Source organism: Dunckerocampus dactyliophorus, chromosome 8 (genome assembly GCF_027744805.1).
Source record: "Dunckerocampus dactyliophorus isolate RoL2022-P2 chromosome 8, RoL_Ddac_1.1, whole genome shotgun sequence".
In the NCBI taxonomy this organism is placed as follows: domain Eukaryota; kingdom Metazoa; phylum Chordata; class Actinopteri; order Syngnathiformes; family Syngnathidae; genus Dunckerocampus; species Dunckerocampus dactyliophorus.
In genome coordinates this window covers 4,880,813-4,904,465 of record NC_072826.1, presented here as the reverse complement: position 1 = coordinate 4,904,465, position 23,653 = coordinate 4,880,813, and the positions used below count along the sequence as shown (strand labels likewise).

At 41.4% G+C, this 23,653-nt stretch overlaps 1 protein-coding gene across 5 annotated transcripts in view; it reads right to left on the bottom strand.

Annotated features, from left to right (window-relative positions):
* Positions 1 to 23,653, bottom strand: part of erc2 (ELKS/RAB6-interacting/CAST family member 2) — a 52,327-nt gene that overhangs the window by 19,435 nt on the left and 9,239 nt on the right. For 2 of the 5 annotated variants that reach the window (XM_054784359.1, XM_054784362.1), the window contains exons 3-12: positions 18,300 to 18,323; positions 14,684 to 15,118; positions 13,716 to 13,790; positions 8,006 to 8,161; positions 5,063 to 5,230; positions 3,046 to 3,213; positions 1,987 to 2,124; positions 1,777 to 1,917; positions 1,564 to 1,704; positions 226 to 261 (exon numbers count right to left, since the gene is read on the bottom strand). In XM_054784359.1, coding sequence (XP_054640334.1) covers positions 226 to 261; positions 1,564 to 1,704; positions 1,777 to 1,917; positions 1,987 to 2,124; positions 3,046 to 3,213; positions 5,063 to 5,230; positions 8,006 to 8,161; positions 13,716 to 13,790; positions 14,684 to 15,118; positions 18,300 to 18,323 — 1,482 coding nt within the window. The remainder of the gene's footprint in view (positions 1 to 225; positions 262 to 1,563; positions 1,705 to 1,776; positions 1,918 to 1,986; positions 2,125 to 3,045; positions 3,214 to 5,062; positions 5,231 to 8,005; positions 8,162 to 13,715; positions 13,791 to 14,683; positions 15,119 to 18,299; positions 18,324 to 23,653) is intronic. The other 3 variants (XM_054784361.1, XM_054784363.1, XM_054784360.1) reach the window with 3 other exon arrangements.

Here is a 23,653-nt window from a genome sequence, read left to right as displayed (position 1 = left end):
AGACGTGACAAGCACAAACACTTGCAGAAGGCTGCCCAATGTGAAGCTCCTTGTAGACCAGTACAGTGCAGTGATCAACATGCATCGGGGTAGGGACAGAAGGGAGGAGTGGAGGGGGTAGGGGCAGAAGCAGAGCCTCATGTGCTGACGGGCGGGCGGGGGCCATGTGTCATATTCCAACGCCCTCATGCGTTCCGTGTTGTGGCTCAAAAGAGAGGAACTTACAGGATTGTTCATGTGACTGAAAAGCTGCTCAGCTTGCTACGTTGCAACAGGAGGGAGCAGGTCAGAGGAGGGATCAGGGTAGGGGGGACGGGGTGGGAGAGGACGTGTTAGGAGTCAGTGTGAGGCAGGAGACAACAGAAGGACTTTGTTACTCATGGTTACATCTTAACACAGCACAGACAAATGCAGAGGACCAAACGGGGTGGAGAGGATGTACAGCACAGTCCTTCACAGGAGCACCATTGGTCACAGATACCATCACGTCATAAACTTCTTTTCATTTTACATTTGAAATAGGTCTCACAATAGTGCACTAGCCTTGATGTTGGAATTTAGACATTTTAACAGCACTTTTTTTTTTACTGGGAACTAGGGATGCTCCAATCAATTGGCCACCGATTAGTATCGGCCCATTTTTAAAAAAAACCTGATCGGTATATGCCGATAAATACCTTTCAAAGCCAATCAGAGAAGACAATCAGGAAACCCTTCATTTGTGCTGTGTCACGTAGGGTTGCCAACACCTGTATTGAGCTGACTGTCCCGTATTGCCGTGAGAATCAACACTATTCTGTAAAACCTCAATGGCTTCAATTTGACAGCTTGACACAGACTAAGCCAATCCATGCCAGCGTGTTTGATCAGTGGCGGCAGCTAGCTAGAGTTATTCGCCTAGTTTCTGGTCTTGGGACTCCAAATGTGACTTTTTAGAACAGTGAAATTTTGTTTTTACAAACAAACATGTAATGCGGTTAGTTGGGAGCTCCTTTTTGTCCCACAGGGAAGTGGGCACGTTCATGGCGTATTTTCATGGCGTAATTACTAACATTTTCAAGCCTCACACAACCATTTTGTTGTCATGTTGTCATAATATTAATGATGTCTTGAGTGATGAGTGGACAACAAAATGAAGCTCAGATTCAAGCCATTCAAACGGAAGGATGCCAACATCAGACAGGAATAAAAGATATGTAGGATGATTACGTATTTATTTATCAGTGCTCATGTTAAACTTTATCAAAACATCACCATGAAAAATACACCTATTCACCCCGAATTACTATAAAATGAATGAACCAATTAATTATGTTGAATATTTCAAGTGAATGAAGGTAAACAGGTTTATGATTTTGAAGTGTGCAGGAGTAGGGGGTACAAGGCTTCAGGGGTACGCCACTGTAAAAAGTTTGGGAACCACTGATCAAAAACATTCCAATCAGTTTTGGACAATAAACATTTTGTTACTTTCGCTGGTGAACATGGAGACTTAATTGTTCATTGTGAGAAGACCTGTTGTAGATGCCAAAAGGTGAACAAAGTGCATATTATGACACTTACCTTCTGCAACTGCGTCTCCAACTTACTGCACTCCTCTTTTTTCTGCTCAATGGCGATCTCCAGGGACTTGAGCTTCGAGTCCTTTTTGAGGCCAGAAGACGCCAAAGAAGATGCGTGCTCCTTGAGATCGATGAGGCTGGACTGAAGGTGCACACATGGGAGAAGGACAAGGGTTAGGACAGAGTAAAGACACAAGATGTAAAATGCACCAACCTCTTTTTCTGTTAATTCTATCTGCAGGCTGTTGACTTTCTCCTTGAGGTCCTTGTTCTCCTTCTTGTAGGCGTCCACTTCCTCCAGACGTTCTCTGTCTTCTCGCTCCCTTTGGTCCTTCAGACGTTCGATGATTCTCTCCTAACAGGATGCAGAGGAAGCACTTAGAATGAAAGGCACAGTGGCAGCCAGTTACGTAGAAAGCTCTACCTTCTCTGACAGCGCCTCCTCCAGGGTGGCCAGGGCAGTGTCGGTGTTGGTGGAGTCGGTCTGTAGGGACTTGACGCGGTCCTTCAGATTGCTGAGCTGCTTGTCTTTGTCCCTCAGTTGCTCCTGCAAGTTCTCAATCTGCGGAGGAGTAGACCAGGTGGATGGTGGTGGATCAGAAACAAATACAGTGGATCCTTGAATACTCCTGATTCAGCATTGACATCTCTGCAAATTTGTAGACTTTTTGTTAAACAAAAAAACTATTTGTGCTTTTTATCCTCCAAAAATAGGCATTTTTTTTGGCAGAAAAAACAACTCATTCACAGTAAATCTGTACCAATATGATATAAAGCAGATCACAAGCTACCGGTTGATCACAAAGGTCGAGCGCATAAACGTCACTTTGTCACTTTGTAGATCCATCCATCCGTCTTCTATACTGCTTATCCTCACTAGGGTCGTGGGTATGCTGGGGCCTATCCCAGCTGACTTCTGGCAAGGGTACACCCTGGAGTGAGCCGTATAGTGACCCCTTGACACAGCATTGCCAAAAATTGACATTTTTATGGGCGTCGCCATTACTCGCATGTGGTCTTGGACGTAATCCCCCATGGGGATCTACTGTGGTTTGGAAAGAAACATAAATATACTTTTCAATTTTCAAGAAAATTTGTGTCCTAAAATCATCAAATAACTACAGCAAGAGGAACTACTTTTTAAAGTGGAGGAAACAGAGGATGCATGAGCAGGTCAGGATGACAGCAAGAGTATCACTGGGAGTATTTATAGCACTCGCGCACACACACACACACACACACACACACACACACTGTAGGCAGCGAGACAGAAAAATCAAGGATTTTTTCCTATGGACATTTTCCCCATGACAACAACGCTCAAACGTGAGAGTTCTCACTCTGAGTTGTATTTGCTGATGGTAACTGGTTTAGTCTGGGACACAAACTGCATGGAAAATGAACTGCAAATGAAACCTACGCAAATCTACTCATCATCCAGCCATAATTTGGTGAAAAGTCCATGATATTTGACAATGGTTACCTTCTTCTGCAGGACATTGATCTTCCTTTCTTTGACCTCCAGCATGTCCTTCATGTCCCTGATTTCCCCGGCGAGAGTGCCTTTCTCTTCCGTCAGGTCCTGCAGCTGCTTGGTTTTCTTGTTGAGGAAGGACTCTTTCTCCTCCAGACGCAGACGGAGCGCATCCACCTGAAAGCATGGCAGAAGCAAAGAATAACTTTGAAGAATGTACAGGCATCTTGCATCAAGGAAAATATGCCAAAAAGTCTAATTTCTAGTTTAGAAAGTGGCTTGTTTTACTCATTCAAACTTCCTACTACAGCCACAATATAAGGCAAACCAGTGCCATCATCTCTCACGCCAAAGCACATGCAGCGTTAGATAAAGCGGCAGGATTGTCACGATACTTCAAATGCAGCTACTGCCATCTTGTTTTTTTATATGTGGCTCTGTTTGTCTTGCACTGTTGGCCAGCACTTTGGCTCAGCTGCAGCTGACGTAAGGCGCTATATAAATAAAGATTGACTGATCGATTGATAAAAAAACGATTGTACATCTGGAGGTTTTGTACCGTAATTTCTATATGCCGACTATAAGCCGCTACTTTTTTCACACGCTTTCAACCCTGCGGCTTAAAGAGTGATCCAGCTAATTTATGTCTAAAAGAACTACACTTCCCATGATGCTTGTAGTGCATTAAGTAGATGCATAAGTGAGTGCATTCCCGCAACAGAAGCTAATATCAGGTTGTTTTGACGTCTTATGCAGCGAGCATGTTTTGATGGGACAAATCTTAAGTAAGCTTTATGAAGTGTAGAATTATTACAGTTTCTGCTTGGACCGCAGCAGCTGAAGAAGTCTGATCATCTCATCGCATGTCTAACAGTGACGCTGGGAAAAGCAAGTGCACAGGGGATTTCCAAGGTTGATATTGTAGTGTGTCTTTCTGTGTAAATATCACATGTTACAACGTGGACACCTGTGGCTTAAATGTGTACAATTTTGTTTTTCTCTTTAAATTTAGCGGGTGCGGCTAAAGTACCGGTGTGCTCTATAATCCGAAATTTACGACAAATCCAATGTTTTTTGACCGGACTTACTCAATTAGAGACCCCAGTAGTTATTTGCATTTGTAGTCCACACCCGTGGTCACTGCAGGAGACTCTGCAGTTCACTTGATAGAGGCATTAATTGTCACATTTACTCGTGATGTGTGATACCGCTGATTCATTTGCGATCCGAGTAAAATTCAGGTTGGTGTCGGAGAGACCAATCCGATACTTTGTAAATTCACCTCATGTGTTTGGTACATTTTAAAAAGTAGTGCATTTCATATCATAGCATAAATAATACAAGACATTTAATGTACTGTAGTTGTAAAACAAAGTTATTAATTTAAATAAATGTATTAATTAAAAAAATGTAATAATTAATTTAAGTAATGTATTTATTTATTTTAAACCCTGAAGTATAGCGAGGTAGCAAGGTGAATTACAATATAGTCAAGCTAAAACAGAGGGCAAAATCATATAAAATATGTGAAAATGGTATTTTAAGCAATACAAAAAGAAAAGAAATAAAGTAAAATAATAAAAAAATAAACATGATTAATTATTAAGAAAAACTATAAGAATGAAAACTTTCTTATCAATTCACACATGGCTCCGTTTCGGATCGGACAAACATTACCTCAAATGACTGAAGTATCAAAAGCATCAATAATTTGATTTGAGATTCGATTTCAGAGCATGACGAGCCGGTATCGTAAGTCACGATGTTTCAGTATCGATCCATACATCACTATCATTTACTGTATTAAGACTGAATGGACTAAAGTCATTACCAAATATTTTTACCATACATTTTGTGGGGAATCAAGGCTCCAAGTTCAAGTTCCAAAAAAAGAATAGTGCTTATATTACACATATATTATATTATAATCTTCAGGCCCAACGCAGGCTTACGATAATGATTTGGCTGTATTGTAAAGTGGATATGTTTGCATGGTGGTGTTGCTCTATTTTGGCTTCATAGTTACCTCAGTTTGCAGAATGGCCGCACGTTGCTCTTTGGCAGTGAGAGACTCTTTGAGCACCTCGATGTGCTGTTTGCAGTCCGAGTTCTGGTTGTTGAGGGTCTCTAGTTTTGTCTGCAGAGCCAGCAGCTCTGACTCCTTCTTGGACAACTCCTGCTTGAGCTGATCAATCTGCACACACACACACATAAAAAAATCACAATGCTAGTGAGTACAGCTTTTTCATCAATGCACATTCTCATTAAAAATGCATTTGGGACCCCCCCACCCCATCCCTCCTGCATTCATCATATATTATACATCATTCCTATTTATGATGCATGCAAAGAGGTCTAAAAATAGCAAAACAAAACTGTGGACAGGCCTGCGCCTGGTCGACGAACACGAGGATCATTGAGTAAACAGAAAGTCAATGCTCAGGAGAGACAGATGAGTCCTCAGAGGGACACATGCACGAGTTAGCATGATGGCAGATTGCAGAGGCTTCATATGCTGACAGCATCGCTCTTACAAGTGAGAGAGAACCAGCAGTGAGTGATATACTCAAGTAATTAATCATGGCATTTTTTGTAGCCTGGTTTTCATGGGTGTAACAGAATTGTGTTCGGAATTGGACTTTTTGGGTGGTGCACCACACATTAAGTGAGGGGCAGTAGGTGTAACTGCCTCGCAAATATACTGTAGTCACGCGTCTACTTGGTAAACACATTAGTATGTATGGGACTCATGGCCTTCACAATTTTGCATCTTGCATTGAATTGAGATCGTGAGAGATTCCCATGCACACACACACACACACACACACACACACACACACACACACAAGTTCATGTTTAGGGCCATGTGCTTACATTTTTAAAGAAATCACACAATTTTCTGTTATTATTATCATTATTATTAGACTTTTCATTGTCTTCTTCTGTTTTAAAGAGATTTCCAAAGGTCTTTCCAAGGACAGGATAGAAATTAAATAAAGACAAGCCAAAGCAAGTCAAGGCAAGACAAGAAAGTCCATTAATGAATGCGACTGCTGATGAATGATAGCCAGCGCATCTCACCGGCCAGGACAGAAAATGCAACTCGCCTTGGTCGGCAAGGAGGAGTGTGCGAAGGACCTGTCAGAGTGAGTCCTTGAGTAAAATGGCAGCATTTGTTTTTAAAAGTCTTTAAAAAGTTGTCATTTACGAATTAGATGGTGTGAGATTGCAATTTTTTTGGGGATTTATTGTGCATTCCTAATTCACACTGTTTCAAGGAAAAATTAACTTTTTGGGGGGAGTTTGCCTGTCATCCACAATCCTTATGTAAGACATGAACACACGTCTTTCTCTTCCCTGTGCATTCTAAAGACATAAAAACAGGTAAAAAGACGAAGGTATTTAATGCACGTAAAGGGACACACCTATTGCGCCTAGAAAGGTCACTATTAAAACACCTCCAAAAAGCTCCAACAAGGTTTTATGGCTTTATATTTATGCTGTGAGCATGTAGTAACAGGTACACTCTTGATAAAATGTAATACTTACAGTATTTTGCTCATTTGAAGCATTAGCGGAACTTCCTTCCTGGGTGCATTGATTTCACATAGCAACATAGAAAGGAACGCTACACCTAGCGTTTACTTTTCCAAACTCACAAACAAAAACACAGCAGCAGTGGCGGCAGCGCCAATATGTAGCGTTACCTTTCGCTAGTGGCCTGAGGCATTGTGAGCGAGTGTGTGGTGTGGCAAGGTGTCACCAGTAAGGTAGTTCTTTAGTGTAACAATGTTAATAACAATAATAACAACAATGTCGCTGTAGCTTGGTTAATATGCAGGTCACATTATGTAAATGGGGCGTTGTTGGTGCTTTTTGGAGGTTTTTTCATAAGGCTTTATCGGCGGAATAAGTGCGTCCCATTACGTCCATTCTTACCTGTCTCTTTGTATCTGCTTTTATATCTTTAGAATGCACAGAAAAGAGAAAGACGTGTGTTCATGTCTTTGTGGTAGACCTTTCCATATGCATCTAGGTACAGTTAACGTGTTAAGATGAGATGGAAAAACCGTATAATATATAAAAACAGATACGATTTCATACATAGTACAAATGGTACGATTTGATTCAATGTTTACATTTGTTGATGTAGAAATTAATCTTTTAATCTTACATTGTCCTATTTTGGTGGACGGTTCTTGAACACACCATGCAACTTTGTCCCATGCTGCACATAGACAACTATACTGTATTTTTTTTACCCTTTTTCTTTCACCCCATATTTACTCCCAAATGCTGATATGATGTGGGAATGCATAAAGGTAAGATTTGATGACCTTATTGAGTGCTAATGTGTATAATTGTTCTCTGGAAAACAAAGTGATGTTGTTCCTGTCTTAGTTTTACACAATACATAATATATGATAAATTAATGATAAATTAGTTATATCATAATGTACGCATTGCTACTATTTACATCCATTCTGGTCTTCAGTCATGCTAAACTACGGAGCATGCATGACAATCCGGCAGCCCAAGCTCTCGAGTTGTTTAAGAGACGGACTGTCAAGCGGTTGCTAGTCTTGCGATACCCGGTGCATGTCTCTACAATCCATTCATCTGAGGATTTATGGCTGATTCTTATCCATCCAGGAGGCTGATACCCATGCAACCGCATCTCTCGCTTGTCAAACCGGATATCCGGTCGCATGGGTCTATCCTTCCCCCTTACTGTACCCCAAATGATTATGATGATTATGGCGTATTGTCACTCCCCTGGTCACTCCCCCTCCACTGGTTTATATTCCTGAACATCCACTCCACTAAGAAAAACAAAAAAAACCCAAAAAACAGCGGACAAGCATTTCTGTGATAACTGCCAACAAGAGACTTTGCTGATGATGCTAAATGCTAAACACGGCAGCCTCGTTCAGTATTCTCCTCTCTGCATGGCTCAGTGTCAGCCTACCTTGGTCTTCATAAACTTGGAGTGGTTCTTGTAGACCTCCATTTGCTTGATCTCCTCCTCGCGGTCCTCTGTGTTCAGCAAGCCGTTTGCCTTCAACATTTGGATCTCATCCTCCAGGTCTCGAATGTTGCGCTCCAGCGAGGCAATTTTGGTGTCCTGCACACAAACATGCAGACGACACACACCTCAGAATCCGGACCGGCATGCTCGCAAGTTGTTTGCACAACACATAAAGTGAACTCAAGTCCAGACAGGCAGAAAGACACCAAAAAAGAGAGGTAGCTAATGACAACGAGAGGCAAACAGAAACGTCTGCATCTGTCAGTGAAGTCAGAAGCTTGCTAGGCTGATGCAGCTCAGAGGACTAATCACCATTAGAAAATCCAGCACGGCATGGACCGGAGAGAAACGTGCAGGGGAAAAAGGCAGAAAAGTAAGAAGCTGCAGAGTCAGAGCCATGCAGCACCCAGTCTCAGGGCTGCGACTGCGAGCGCAGCTTTTGCTTCACTGCGTTTTAAATAAATAATACAATGTCTTTAACATTAGCCATGCTCCGTTGCTCCTCTCACGCAACCTTCTTCTCCTTTCTTGTCTTTTTCTTCCTCCTCGTGGTTCTGAACTTCTGAACTTGTTAGTGGGGTCATTCATAGACCACCGCGGGGTAATGAATCCTCAGTGGAGCGATGACAAGACTACGTCCCACTTAGCATGAACATCCATCAGCACATATCGCAGCAAAATAACATAAGACGTCATACCTTGAAAAGAGGGAGATTTTATCCTGTCCACATGTCATGGCTGCTGCATCCACTAAATGTTTTCCCTGTCGCTCTTCCGCTCTATCTGCTTGCATACTGGCCTGTCGCTGTCATAAACAACCACACCTGTTTCCATGGCAGCAGCAGCAGGCAAGCTCTACACTGTGCACGCTCTCCGCGCAGCGAGGAGGAGAGGGCGTGAGGGGGACGGGAGGGAGGGTGGATTATTGGCGCTTCCATCAGCAACAACACGGCACAGGAGAGGAAGCGGGAGAGAGGGTAGGGGAGAGATGCGGGGGTCTTCCTGCACACGGCAAGAGGAGGCGGGTCTTCCCCTAATTGACAAGGATCCCATGAGCTCGTGCGCCACGTGACGAACAGCGGAGGAGATGGGGAAATGGGGCGGGGTTTGGTTGGGCCGTGTCTGCTCGGCGATGATGTCATGGTTTATTTTGAGGAAGTGATGTCAGGCATCTGCAGTGAGGCTGCTGGGGTCTACAGAGATTCGCTCGCCGGATTGGCCCAAATTTCTCCACAGTCAGATGCAGTCTTCAAATGAGAGAGGAGCTTTTTGCTCTCAGTACATTTCACTTTTTTCTACACCAGGATACAATTCATAATGCATGCATGTACCACATGTGTGCTCTATATGAATGCACTATATGCATGTTTGTCTGCATATGCATCTCTCTGGTGATGATTTATACCAGGGGTGCTCACGTTTTCAGCCTAAGAGCGACCTTTAACATTACCAAGTCCAAAAAATGTACCTCCTACTATAAATATACAAAGATATATATATATTTAGTAAATATTTATGTACGTTGTACATACACATCAGGGGTGCGCACACTTTTTCAGCATGCAAGTTACAAGCCGACATGATCTCACATATATATACTGTATGTACAGTATATCATTCGATAATTCACAATTCAATATGGCAATGAAGATAATTACACATAATTACTCAATAGTTGTGTACATAACCTAGTAACATGTCACTCATAATAGCTACGTAGCGTTCATTATACGTACACTTCATGTATTTCATCCAGTCAGCATTTGCTATCAAACATTACACATATACAAGAAATGAAAATGATTATGCTGCCGAAGTCAAGGCAACATATTAAAAAGCTTTCAGCAATGGACACATTTTCCAATTTTCAACAGTTTAACAAAGAGAGGTGTAGAAAACACACATTTCTATAGTGAAGTCCAGGATGCGAAGCACAGCCTTCAAACTATTTTTCTCCATAACAAGCTGCTACAAGTGAACACATAACTTTTGTTATAGATATAGGCATCTTACCTCTCACTTCATTATTCACAATAATTAAGATGAAAGTTGCATCTCCGTGTGTAGTTTGAGACATCTCTTCACCACTTTATCTTTGCCACGGGGGAGCACCAGCGAATCAGGAGGGGAGCTCAGTCTCAGCTGACTGACGTCATATGACATCTACAAAGTAACATTTATGCGATCCACCCAATCTAACTTGGTGACCAACAGATAGCTCGCAATCGACGTAATGGGCATCGCTAATTTCTAGGAATCATTCTCAATATTTGCACATTTCAGTCTTATTCAGCTGTGATTTTCATCACCAAAAGCAACAATTATCCATATTACAGCTTGCTCGTGTGCACAAATGATGATTGCGTGTTATGATTGCACACTGCAATGAGCTGAAATGTGAAAAGGTGTTATTGAATCTCCATGTTGACACAGCTGCTTGGGGGGGAGCTGGCACACACGCACACACACACACACACACACACACATGCACACACACACACACACAGTGTCACACAGTGATAGTGAAATCTGTCTGATAGTGTGTTGACTCAGCAGAGGATGACAATAACAACAAAAGACTTCCATGAAAACACACATGGGCGTCAGTCTGTGTTGACACATGAACACGATACCAATTTCATTGACATTTATACTCAACACTGCTTTACAAATTTACTAGGCCACCTGTCATAATGACTAAAAAACATATTTTATAATATGATGAAACATATATTATATTATTTATTAGGGGTGTAACAATTCATTTACTACATCGATGCATTGATTTATACTTCTGTGATTCAACTACATCGATCTGTGTTCAGCAAGTTTCCATTCCTGACGACATATACATATCTAACATCTGTTAAAAGGTAATCAATCGATTGAATCAATACTAGGAAAAAAAGCATTGGATTTAAGTTTATATGGATGTGTGTTATTTTTACCACTTACAATGATAAAGACATTAATCGTTACTTGAAAGTCTGCCTGTCTGTGACATCATCGTCTTCCAGGTGTTTGGGATCATGGGAGTTGTAGTTGACCTGTGAAATACTGCACAGTTGATTGGCTTCTTTTTCTTTTGGTCAGTTGATTCACTTCATTCAGTATTCATATTTACCTCATCTGTACTTTTTTGAAACTCCTTTTAGGTGACTTTTATGGGAACAATATGCAAAGTAAGGATGTTTTGTACGCCTCTAGACGGTAGTTCATGGCCGAGCAGCAGTGACGCTTAGGACGTCATCATCCAGCGCGGTGTATCCAGGTCAAAACACATACTGTATGTGCGCTGCGAAACTTCTGTCATTTGTGTATTCTTGCTTGAAGCAGACGGGTTGTACGTTTGGTGGAGAGCACTGTATTTAGTCTTCACAGGTGTAGAGGGGCTTGGTCACGTGGGCACAGGTGGGTGTGTACGCCTACGTACGCGGAAGCAATAAAAGGCGCGCACTTGCTTGTGCCGGGGAGGAAGGAGGAGAGAGGAAAGGCTGGGAAGCCGTAATTTTTGTTGACCGTTTATTTGTTGTGTCACACATTTGCACTTGCATTTCTTTTGCATTAACACGTTTTCTTACACTGCTGCACGCCATCTGCCATCACTTCACATGCAAAGTATCTGTTTGCTCTCCTGGTCTGGTCTCATCATTATCCAAGCTTATTATAATAAACCCACCACACCACGGTATCCTGTTCAGTGTCTCTGTTAAGCGCGTCATCAAGGTGGAGGACCCAACCCGACCCACTTAGCACTCAAAAGGTACAAGAAGACAGCATTACTTGCTAGTTTCTGCACCGTTCTTACAAGTGGCTGCTCTGCTCAAGTGAGAAAGTTTCAACACCTAATTGAAGATACCATACCACATTCAGGAATTTGCATAATGTCCCTCACCTTTGGGTGCAAAGTGCAGGTGTAGATTGCACTATTTAAAGTAAATAATTAATCATGGCAAGCTATACCACCCTCTATTCATCCTGATTTTGTACTGCATTTTTAATAATTTTTTATTTACTGATAATTTATTCTTAGGTATGTCAACATTATTCATATTTTAGACCCGATTCCCTTACAAAAAACAACGGGAATCTAGGAAACTTCACCTGCACTGTCCAGTATCCAGATATTTATTTCACAGTCACACCGGATTGAATTTTTGGCTAAAAAGTTACTGAATGTATTTACAGTTACTGAATCGTTTCAGATCGTGCCGTTCTAAATGAACCAACATCGTCCTTGAATCGTATCGGCAACCATGAATCGTGAGACCAATCGAATCGTTACACCCCTATTATTTATAATATACCTGCTGTAAAACTAAAAATGTCATTTATTTTGCAAATACCGTAACAAACTGAAACAGCAAAATAGTAAAAAAATAATGATTTGTATGGGATCTAATAGCCTGCTTACAAAACATAGTCTGTTCATGAATGTAAGTCAAATATAGTAAGTAAGAGCAACTGCAATTTGACAGCTTGATCAAGAAATAATAATGTACTATTTTTTGTTATTATTATTTTAGTACAGTACATTTTTCATTGATTTAATAATATATTTCAGCTCTAAAAATAGCAAATTTGATGTTAATTTGGAGCAGCAGTGACATAAAGTTTACAGTGGGTGGTGTCTAATTGACTGTTAAAACTGTTATGTAACTGCATCAACCTACTCCTCATGGGTGTATCCTTACAGATGTACCAAAAAATAATACAATAAAATAATTCACATAAAATTGAGCAGGATTGTGTGCAAAAAATAATGCACTGCACAATAATTATACAATAAGAAGAAGAAAATAAAAACATCAAACAATTAGGTAATGTGTGTGGTGCAAGTCTAAGGCAGGCCTCCACTAGGAGGTGCCAGCACATCTCTAAGTGAGTTGCACAATTTCCTACTAAATTCTCCTGTCAGCACACTCTATAGCAGGGGTAGGGAACCTATGGCTCGGGAGTCAGATGTGACTGCATCTGGCTCTCAGACATTTCTTAACACCATCAAATTTCTTTCCTTTTTTTTTTTCCCTGACATTTTAAAGTAAAACATTATAGAAATCACAGTATTAAAAATAACGCTCAAAATATAAAACTTGCATTTTAATCCATCCATCCATGTTCTAGCGCCATGCAGGCGGCCAGAGCCAATGCCAGCTGTCCATCCCATATTTTCCAGGTCAAACACCAAAACTTGATTATTATTGGATAATGTGGTAGCCTACTCGGGTCATTCAGAGGTCAAGAAGTAAACTTCCCTCCTTTAAACAGTCAACTAGCTAATTCTGCACAGCAAACCCTTTTGATGAAGAAGATGGCAAAAAGAAAGACCGATACGGAGTACGATGTAAAACCATGCGGCACCAGAAGTTGCATTGTGCTATCAAAAATAATCAAATCAACGACTGATTGTATTCTAAAATTGTTGGTCTTGCTTAAAAATGCACACATCTAGTTGTATTCAGTGTTGCAAAATATGATGTGGCTCTCACAAAAATACATTTTAAAATAAGTGGCTTTCATGGCTCTCTTAGCCAAAAAGGTTCCCGACCCTTCATCTACAGTGAGAAGATGCACACATTTCTTGCTCATTATTGAATGATCACCAGCAACAGGAACATTCTATCATAATATAATCATAAAATTGTCTTACTTTCATCTCTATAATGGTTTGCAGGGCCTTGGTTTTGCTTGGATCCTGATGCAGCTGATTTCTTCGGTGCAGCTCCTAATTAAACAAACAAACATGCAAAAATGTGCTGTCAAGGTCCATAGATGACATAGACTAGACACTTCTATTTCACACAGCATCAGGATAAGGGGTGGGGGTTAACAGATAAGCAATTAGGGTTAGGGTTAAAGGATAAGTGCACTTTTTTTTGGAAATGATTCCCTTGTGTGTGTGTGTGTGAGAGAGAGAGTGTGTGTGTATGTGTGTGGCTCCCTCCATGGGTGAGAAGTGTAAAAACTTGCCACACTCCCTTAGCAAGCAGGCTTGTGGTTCTTTTATTAGTGCTCTCAAACCGTTGAACAATACGACTTATGAGTTAAACACTGTTGGGTTAGTGTACACAGCAGCTGGAATGTATTGCAAGCTTCCTTGTTCCCTTTTAAAGGAAAATGTTGCCCATCATCCACAATCCTTATGTGAGACATGAACACATGTCTTTGTCTTTTCTGTGCGATATAAAAACAGATAAAAAGAGGCAGTTAAGAATGCATGTAATGGGACGCACCTACTCCGCCTATAAAGCCTTCTGAAAAAAACTCCAAAAACAACGCTCCATTTCGATAATGTGACCTGCATGTTAGCCAAGCTACAGTGACATTGTTATTATTATTGTTATTAACATTGTTACGCCCAAGGACTACATTTCTTGTGTAGTGACACCTCGCTACACCGACTAGCTACTAGCTAGCGACTAGCTTCATCACACACTTGCTCAGAATGCCTCAGGCCACTAGCGGAAAGTAACGTAAGGAGCTGCCGCCACTGCTGCTGTGTTTTTGTTATTGAGTTTGGAAAAGTTAACGCTAGGTGTAGTGTTCCAGCTGTCTTTTACACCCTTGAGATCCAGTGTATTCTAGTGTGACATAATATTAACTACAGCAATAACATACCTCTCGTAGATGAATGTTTTCCTTCTCCTTCTGGTCTAGAATGACCTCTAAGTGTCCGAGCTGGGCCTCCGCTTCAGCAATGCGCCTGTTCCTCTCCTGCTCTTCCTCTTCAGACACCCTGCCGGGTCCCGACGGCAGCCCTTTGCTCTGCAGCATCTCCAGCAGCTTCTTAATGGACTCGTCTCTGGCTCCCAGCGTCTGCTTCTGGGTCTCGATCCTCAGCTCCATCTCCTCCAGGGTTTTCCTCAACAGGAAGAGCTCCTTGGCCTGCCTGTCGTGCTCGGCCTGCAGACGACGGAAGTTCTCCTCGGTGAGCTCGATGGTGGTGAAGTGCTCCGCGCCGGAGCGGTTGCCGCTCTCCTGCTGCAGAAGGTGGTTGAGGTCTCGTTGCGTGCGCAGCTCGTCTTGCAGAGCCTGGATGGTCATCTGGAGATGCTGATGAGGTTCAGACACACACAGGCTCATGTGTTGGGAATAAGTACACAAAGAGTACAACGTGTTTGTTTGAGGGTAGCACAACAAAAGGTGAGGCACACTTTGGAAATGTTGCACACGGTGGAGAACGTAAGATGAAAAGTCTTACCTTCCTTACAAGATATTATAACGTCATGAAAAATGCTACCAAAGCAAGGGGAGAATATGTGAGTTGAATAATCAGCTTTAAGTCAACACCAGCAGCTGTTAGATAGAAGTACAGTATATGCCTAGTATGTCATTTAAGTATGGATTTTTGCTTTGTCGTGTCTTTCAGGGTAGTGGTGCCACAAAGGGAGGACACATTCGGAGTGATTGATTTTTTACACTAACAGCTTTCATAGCAGGGCTATTCAACTGGTCAGAATGCCTCTCCAGTTTTGGTCACATCTAACATTGTCCAGCTTCCTAAAAATACCACAGCACTTTTGTCATACAAAGTTCTTTGACTAGTGGTTTTGTTTTTTTGCCATGGGTCCTTAAACACAGCAGAGCGCTCCTTTGACATAGAGCCTAGGTTCCCAAAGTGGATACTCCAATTGTAATAGGGGGTACGAGAATGAAAATTAATGAGTGCCTAACACTCACAATTACGAGTGCGCCTGAATGCCTCACGGCGATTATTTTGTGCATTAAGAGTGTTTCATCTTGAAGATTTCATTTATGTTGGTGTTCCAATCCCTGCACGACTCAGCCGTGTAAACCTGTCACTGTGAGTGGGGATTCTCGTGAAAATTAGACTTTATGGTTTGTTGTATGTATGTGTGTATGCCAACATCAGACTGGAATAAAAGATATGTAGGATGATTACTTATCCATGTAGCAGTGCTCATGTCAAACTTCATCAAAATGTCACCATAAAAAAAACAAATTTTTACCCAGAATTACTAAAAAAAATTATTAACCAATTAATTATGTTCAATATTTCAAGTTAATGAAGATAAAACGTTTTTTTAAAGTGTGTACAGCAGTAGGGGGTACATGGCTTCAGGTCAAATGTCAGAAGGGGTACGCCACTGTAAAAAGTTTTTAGAACCACTGACATAGAGGATCTTTGATGTTTTTGCAGTACTCCTCTCTTATAGAAGATCTTTGACTAGCAGATTTGTAGTCATTAAAACAGTTCTCCTGCCGTATAGAGAATCTTTGACTGTTTTTATTAAAGTCTGTCCCTAAAAATGTAATGTAGAGAATCTTTGACAAGTATTTTTGTAGTAGGTCAACAAAAACAGCAGTACGGACCTGTCATATAGAGGATCTTTGATTAGTGTTTTTGCAGTAGATTCTTAAAACATGCAGCACACTCTTATCATACAGACCCGTGATGCTTAACAGGTGGGTTGCGACTGTACCTGTTTTTAATTGGTTATGGCTCTTCGCTGGACAAACTCTCCCCCCCAAATAATCTTACGCTTTTATTTTGAAGAGTATTTCTTTATCTCATCTAATCTCATCTATTGTGTCATCTATTAATTCAGCATATTAATCTGTCATGCTCTGTTATTGGAAACCCGCTGTTACAGAAGAAGACCAACAACGTTTGTTAGTAGTCATTAAGATGTTGAATGTGTCATCCTGTCTCTTGCTGAGCCTTAGAAAGTGTTTGCCTATACGTGAAATTTATTAATACACGCTCTTATCATATAGAGCAGAGGAAACGTTCAGGCGCAATGATAAAAAAAATGCACTTAAAAAAGTACATTTGTAAATAACTACATCAAATTTTATATAAATGCATTAAATTTTTTGTAAATATGGGCCATTATTTTAATCAAAAAATAATATACAGTTAGAAATCCCACAATTTTTGCAAGTTTATGTAGTTTGGTTTCACTGTGTTTCAGAGAGCGGCGACCCGTTCCACTTTGTTGGGTGGTCCTTGAATGCACCATGTAACTTTGTCCCACGCTGCACAGATACTATAATACTACTATACTGTATTTTTACCCTTTTTCTTTTACCTCATATTTGCTCCCAAATGCTGCTACTATGTGGGAATGCATAAAGGTAAGATTTGATGACCTTATTGAGCACTAATGTGCATATAACACATCAAGTTAATTCAAGCTAGCACACTGCCTGTTATCGTATATATATACAGTATATATATATATATATAATCTATATATAATCTATATATATATATTGTCCACGTTCCTACTGGAATTTGATGCTGTTCCTGTTTTAGTTTTTCACAATACATAATAAATAAGATCAATTAGTATCAGTAGAGCCTTAAAAAATGCTTCACGCAGTGATTCTCAACTGGTGGGTCGCGACTGGACCCGTTTTGAATGGGTCACGGGTCTTTGCTCGGAAGAAAAAACCCTGAAAATAATGCTGTGCTTTTATTCTGAAGAGTATTTTTAAGGCAGCGGGGTGTCATCTATTAATGTAGTGCATTAATCTGTAGCATTGTGGTATTTGAAACCTGCCATTACAGAAGAAGACCAACAACGTTTGTTAGTTGTCGACTGCCATTAAGATGTTGAATGTGTCAGTCCTGTATCTTGTTGAGCCTTAGAAAGTGTTTGCCTGTACGTTGAACTTGTTAATACACACTCTTATCATATAGAGCAGGGGTTCCCAAAAACCCGCAAACTTTCAGGCGCAATGCTTACAAAAAGGATACTTAAAAATTATTTCTAAATAACTACATCAAATTTTATGTAAATGTGCATTTTCAATTTTGGAAATATGGGCCGTTATTTTATTTGAAAAAATAATATACAGTTTGAAATCACACAGTGTTTGCATATTTATGTTGTTATTGTGTTTCGAGAGCGGCGACCCATTCCACTTTGTTTGACGGTCCTTGAATGCACCATAGTTGTGTAGAGGATACTTGACTAGTGTAAACATATTGATTCTGTTTTAACTGATGACTTTATGACTTTATTTATGACTACACTAGGTTAGAACAATTTAGTTGAATAGCCCTGCTCTATAGGAACATTTTGGGGGCAGCATGGCTGAAATAGTACTGGTGGCCATCAAATGAACCATTGAAATGTCTTCTCAGGGTTTCAGCAATGAAAGGAGAAGAAGTGCAAAGGGATGGCCAGGTTTCTGCAAGTACACATCACACTGAAGGTGACTCTATGTTGTGCACGCCACACTTGGTGCAAACATAGCGACAAACCTTTGTTCTCCTGGCATCCAGCAGCTGCAGAGCATGGGCAGAATGAACAGAAAAAACAAAAAACAAATGTATGGTAAAACAGTGTCAGTGTCAGAGCATGACGCAACAGAGACGGATGAGCAACATAAAGCCAGCATATTCTTTTCGGAAAGAAACCGCTTGATTCATCCACATTATTCTTCACGTGATTCATTCAGACAAAATAGCACTTATTGACCTTTCTGGAAAGAGATGAAGAGAAAATGGCTGTCCTACATGGTAATACGTAATTCATTTAAGTCATGTTTTATCTCATTTTTAATCCTTTTTACTGTCAATACCAACATTTTTAGTATTTTCACAATAATTAGCGGGCTGATATGGAGGTAGAGCAGGTCGTCCAGAAACTGGAAGGTTGGTGGTTCGATCCTCGCTCCCTCCACCCAGTCACTGCCGTTGTGTCCCTGACACAAGACACAGGACACTTCACCCACCTTGCCTCCAGTGCTGCCCACAGTGGTGTATGAATGTGAATGAATGTTTGGTGGTGGTCGGGGACGTCGTAGGCGTGAATTGGCAGCCACGTTTCCACCAGACTACCCCAGGGCAGCTGTGGATACAGATGTAGATGACCACCACCAGTGTGTCACTGAGGAGTGAATGAATAATGGCTTCACTTCATTGTGAAGCACTTTGGGTGCCTTCAAAAGCACTATAAAAATCTAATCCATTATTATTATTATTATTATTTATTTTAGGGGCGTTTTGGGAGTTTTTGAAGCAAGTCTTAAACAACCCAATTTCACTTTAATGCTTGTTTGCAATAAATTGCTTACTCAAAAAAAACATTTGTCTTACTCTAATTTCTTCTTTGTGCATTTTGAAGCTCTGCTTACAACCTACTTCCGACAATGCAAAATGTACATTCTTGACATTTTTCAACTGCTCTTAACATTTTGATCTTAAGTGTATATGGTGAATAAAGCCGGTTCTGATTACGACCACAAGAGGGCACTGTTTCTTCACTCATGACAAGCTGCTGCCTTCTACCTCAATGGTGGTCACGCTCAATGGTGTGAGTCAGTAACAGAAGGCATCCACCTCTCATCTTCTCCCTTTTCACACACAGAATGTTGTGTAGGCACAAGTTAGAATAACACCTCGCAACAACACAACAATGAGCAGCAATCTCAAATATAACCCTATGAGTTAGGATTTTTTAACTGAACACTGAGCATCCTATTTCCACCACCGCCTGTCTCATATCTCAGCATCCTCTCCATCTCATCTTCCCTGCCCACGTTAGATCATTGCTGCCCTGATCGAAAACCTCCCGTCTTGGAGCTAAAGTGCACACTGTAGCAGTCAATGACGCCATTTGCATAATTGCACTATGGTTCAAGAAGACAGCGCCCCGCCCATCAATAGCAGGAGTACAGTATACCACTTCCTGTGAGTCACACATGACTCATCTGATGTCGTGGTCACCATGAGTGGTATACTGCATCCCGGAAAGCAAGCTGCTCCCCCAGCTTAAACTGGAGTCACTGTCTTGTCCCAAATGTTTCAAGTCTCCTCAAGCGATGACAGCTCACTGAACATGTTCATTACATGTACAGTATATTTATTTTGACTACATTTATGTTTTCATAGATGCATCAAGAGGCTACGCATGCAGGCATTATGGAATTATTAAATACAGTAAACACTCTAATTATAGCCGGGGGCATTGATTTACCTAAACCGCAAACAATGGGCCGTTAATTGTGAACAACTTAATTAATAATGATTTGGAGTTGGAGAAAGTGAAATGGGAAATTCCGTTTTATTGCACAAAACAGCAACAACATGAGTTTCACACCAACCAACATTTTAAAGTGCATGCAGAGGTACAGAAGATAAAGCAGCTTGAGGCTGACCACTCCAAATACTACTACTTCAAATACAGGTACTGCCATTTTGTTGCGTTGCCACAGCAGTTAATGCCAATGTTGTTTTAATCCGGTGCTAATTAGAGACCCTGGCAGGTATTTGCTTGTGTAGAAAATGCACCCGCCAGTCAGCTACCTTCTCATCCTCGGCAGCCGGTCTCAGGGGACCCCATACATCCCTTGGACTTGCAACTACTGTGGTTGCCGGGTGCATTGTCTACAAAAGCAAATAACTGTTGGGATCTCTAATACGTGCCGGATCAAAAAACTCTGGCATTAAAGCTGTGGCTAACGTCTCAAATGCTGGGCTGCACTCTTATGTCTACCAAGTAGACACGTGACTATATTGTGTACTGTGGGAACTCAGTATGTCTCTATACCAGGGGTGCCTATTATGTCCATTGCGAGCTACCGGTAGATTGCCAAGGTAGTTTGGGTGGATCGCATAAACATCACTTTATAGTTGTCATATGGCATCAGTCAGCTGACATTAAGCTCCCCTCCTGATTTGCTGTTGCTCCCCCGCGGTAAAGATTAAGTGGCGGACACGCCTCAAACTACACACGGACATGCAACTTTCATCTTTATCATTCTGATTACGGATAAACTGAGTGAGTGGTAAGATGTCTATTTCTATAACAAAGGTCACCTGTTCACTTGTAGCAGCTAGTTATGTAGAAAAAAAAGGAAATAGTTTGACTTTGTTTGCTTCACGTCCTGAAATCCACTATAGAAATGTGTGTTTTCTACACGTCCGTCTGTTAAACTATTATTTCACATTGAACTGCAAAATGTGCCAATTGCTGAAAGCTTTTTAATATGTTCCCTTGACTTCTTTTGCAGAATCATTTTCATTTCTTGTATATCTGTAATGTTTGATAGCAAATGCTAACTGGATGTAATACATGAAGTGTATGTCTCATGAATGCTATGTAGCTATTTTGACTGACATACAGTATTACCGGAGCAGCCGCTGTGATACTACGGCGGTCAGGAGAATCGGAGTATAGAGCGTGAGGAGCCACCTGCTGTGGCCCAGCAAGGTGCACTGTATTCGGGCACACGCTGCGAGCTGTCCGTGTGACGCCGTGGAGATCTCTGGCAAACCTTTTGCACTTTTCAAACACCGCGGTGCTGGCGTTTCAGGTGGCTGATACGGTTTTTAGTGCGCTTGATGGGTTTTTTTTCCCTCATCACGGAGCAATTGGTACAACTAGCACACAAAATGTCTTCCTCTTGAAAGTGAGCTCAGGGGAAGGGGAAGATAGGCAGGAGAAAAAAGGAACAGTACAAGTAATCTCACCACAATGGAGAGTTATAGGTTATAGGAGCTATTTTTAAAGTTAGCGGATTTATCTGGATGACGTCATAATTCCCTCATATCTCATACCTCATATTTTATATATATGTTATATGTTTTATAGTAGGAGATACAGTAGATCATATCGACTTGAAATTTGCATGCAAAAAAGTGTGTACACCCCTGGTATACATGTACAATGCACATACAGTAAATACTATAATTTTTAAATATAGTAAAGATATATATTTTCTACGTTAATAGTAGGCGGTAGATATTTGGGACGTGGTCCTTTCAAAAGTAGCTCGCAGGCTGAAAAAGCGTCAGCACCCCTGCTCTATACCATAGCGAAAAGTCAAATGACAAATACACGCACTGTTGTGCAGCTGTACAACCAAAATATGAAACGTAGTCACATGAATTTCTCAGCATGTGACACATATCATACACATTAGTATAACGTGTGTAGCTCGGCCTCCATTTTGGGGCTTGTGTTGAAAAGGGCTGACTGGGTGTGTGCGCGTCAGTGCTGGTCATGACTCAGTCAGATGTGGCTCGCTCCAGCTCACAGATTTGCCGCCAGCAGATTTTGTCCAGCTTCAGCAGGACGGGAAGTGAATTGTACTGAAGCCAAACAGAACGGCGTGGCAGCGGCATCTCACACAACAGTTGTGTTTGGATGTGGCAAACACAAGCCCCTTAGTCCCTTGTCTTATTAAGCAGATGAATGACGGACGATATTTTCGCAAGCTAACACAAGCTGTGGGCACGCAACGGTGCAAAAGTCTTGGGACACCTCTCGCTTCTGTTTTCACAACAGTTATCTTGACGTATTATAGCATTGCTGAAACTATCAATCTAGACCGCATGGAACAACCGTCAGCTTTAATGAGCCATTCGGCCCCTAGACAAGCCTTGAACACGCGTGTGCACCTCATGAGCCCAGAAAATCAAAAGAGAAAAGAGCAATTATGGCAACAAGGCCTATCCGCCGCCTCCTCCATCCCTCTTTAATGAAGTCTATCAAGCATAATTGAGTGCAGCGTTGGACATAACACTGACGGACAAAGCAGAGGACAAGAATCCATCAGGAAAGCCAAAATGTGCAGTATGCACCCAAGCTATGAATATGAACAAGGATGCACACACTGGTTAATAGTGCTGAACAAAAGGTAGATGTGCATATATTAGAAGAATCAGTCCCCGCCTTTGGTGTCCGTCCAGGGATTGCCAGCAGGTGGAAGCATGCACATGTGAGAAGAAGTGAAAGCTCCACGTTTAAGATGCCAATGTACATCCTCTTTCAGCTCAAGGGAAGCCACAGTGGCAGCTATCATAAAAATAGACAGAGTGGATTTAAAATAACAATGAGTCCATGCAAAATTCAACAGGCTGTATCGTGCTGCACCCTGGCACCAGAAGGACACTGTAGGATCTATTCTGGACATGGATACTCGACTGGGGGCCCGCGGGGCCTACTCCAGCTTGTGAATACCATATATACAAGTATATATATATAATACCCAGACTGGTTCAAGAGGTCACTTCAAATCACACTAAAATACTTTGTCATATTGAGGATCTTTGACTGCTCTTTTTTCAGTAACAGCAGAGCAGTCTGTCACACAAAGAATCTTTGACTTGCGTTTTGTTTTCAGTAGGTCATTAACAACAGCCAAACTCTCCTGTCGCGTGGACGATCTTTGACTAGCTTTTTTGCAAGAGGTCCTTAAAAACAGCAGTGTGGATGTTCACAAACAGGATCTTTGGCTAGCTGTTCTGCAGTAGGTTCTTAAAAACAACAAAATGGTCTGTCACTTTGACTAGCTTTTTTGCAGGAGGTCCTTGAAAACAGCCGAGATCTCCTGTCACACTGAAGATCTTTGACTAGCTTTTTTGCTGGAGGTCCTTAAAAACAGCAGAGTGGATGTTCACAAACAGGATCTTTGGCTAGCTTTTTTGTAGTAGGTTCTTAAAAACAGCACAGCAGTCTGTCATTTTGACTAGCTTTTTTGCAGGAGGACCTTGAAAACAGCAAAGTGGTCTGTCACACAGAGGATCTTTGACTAGCTTGTTTGCAGGAGGTCCTTAAAAACAGCAAAGCGGTCTGTCACACAGAGAATCTTTGACTAGCTTGTTTGCAG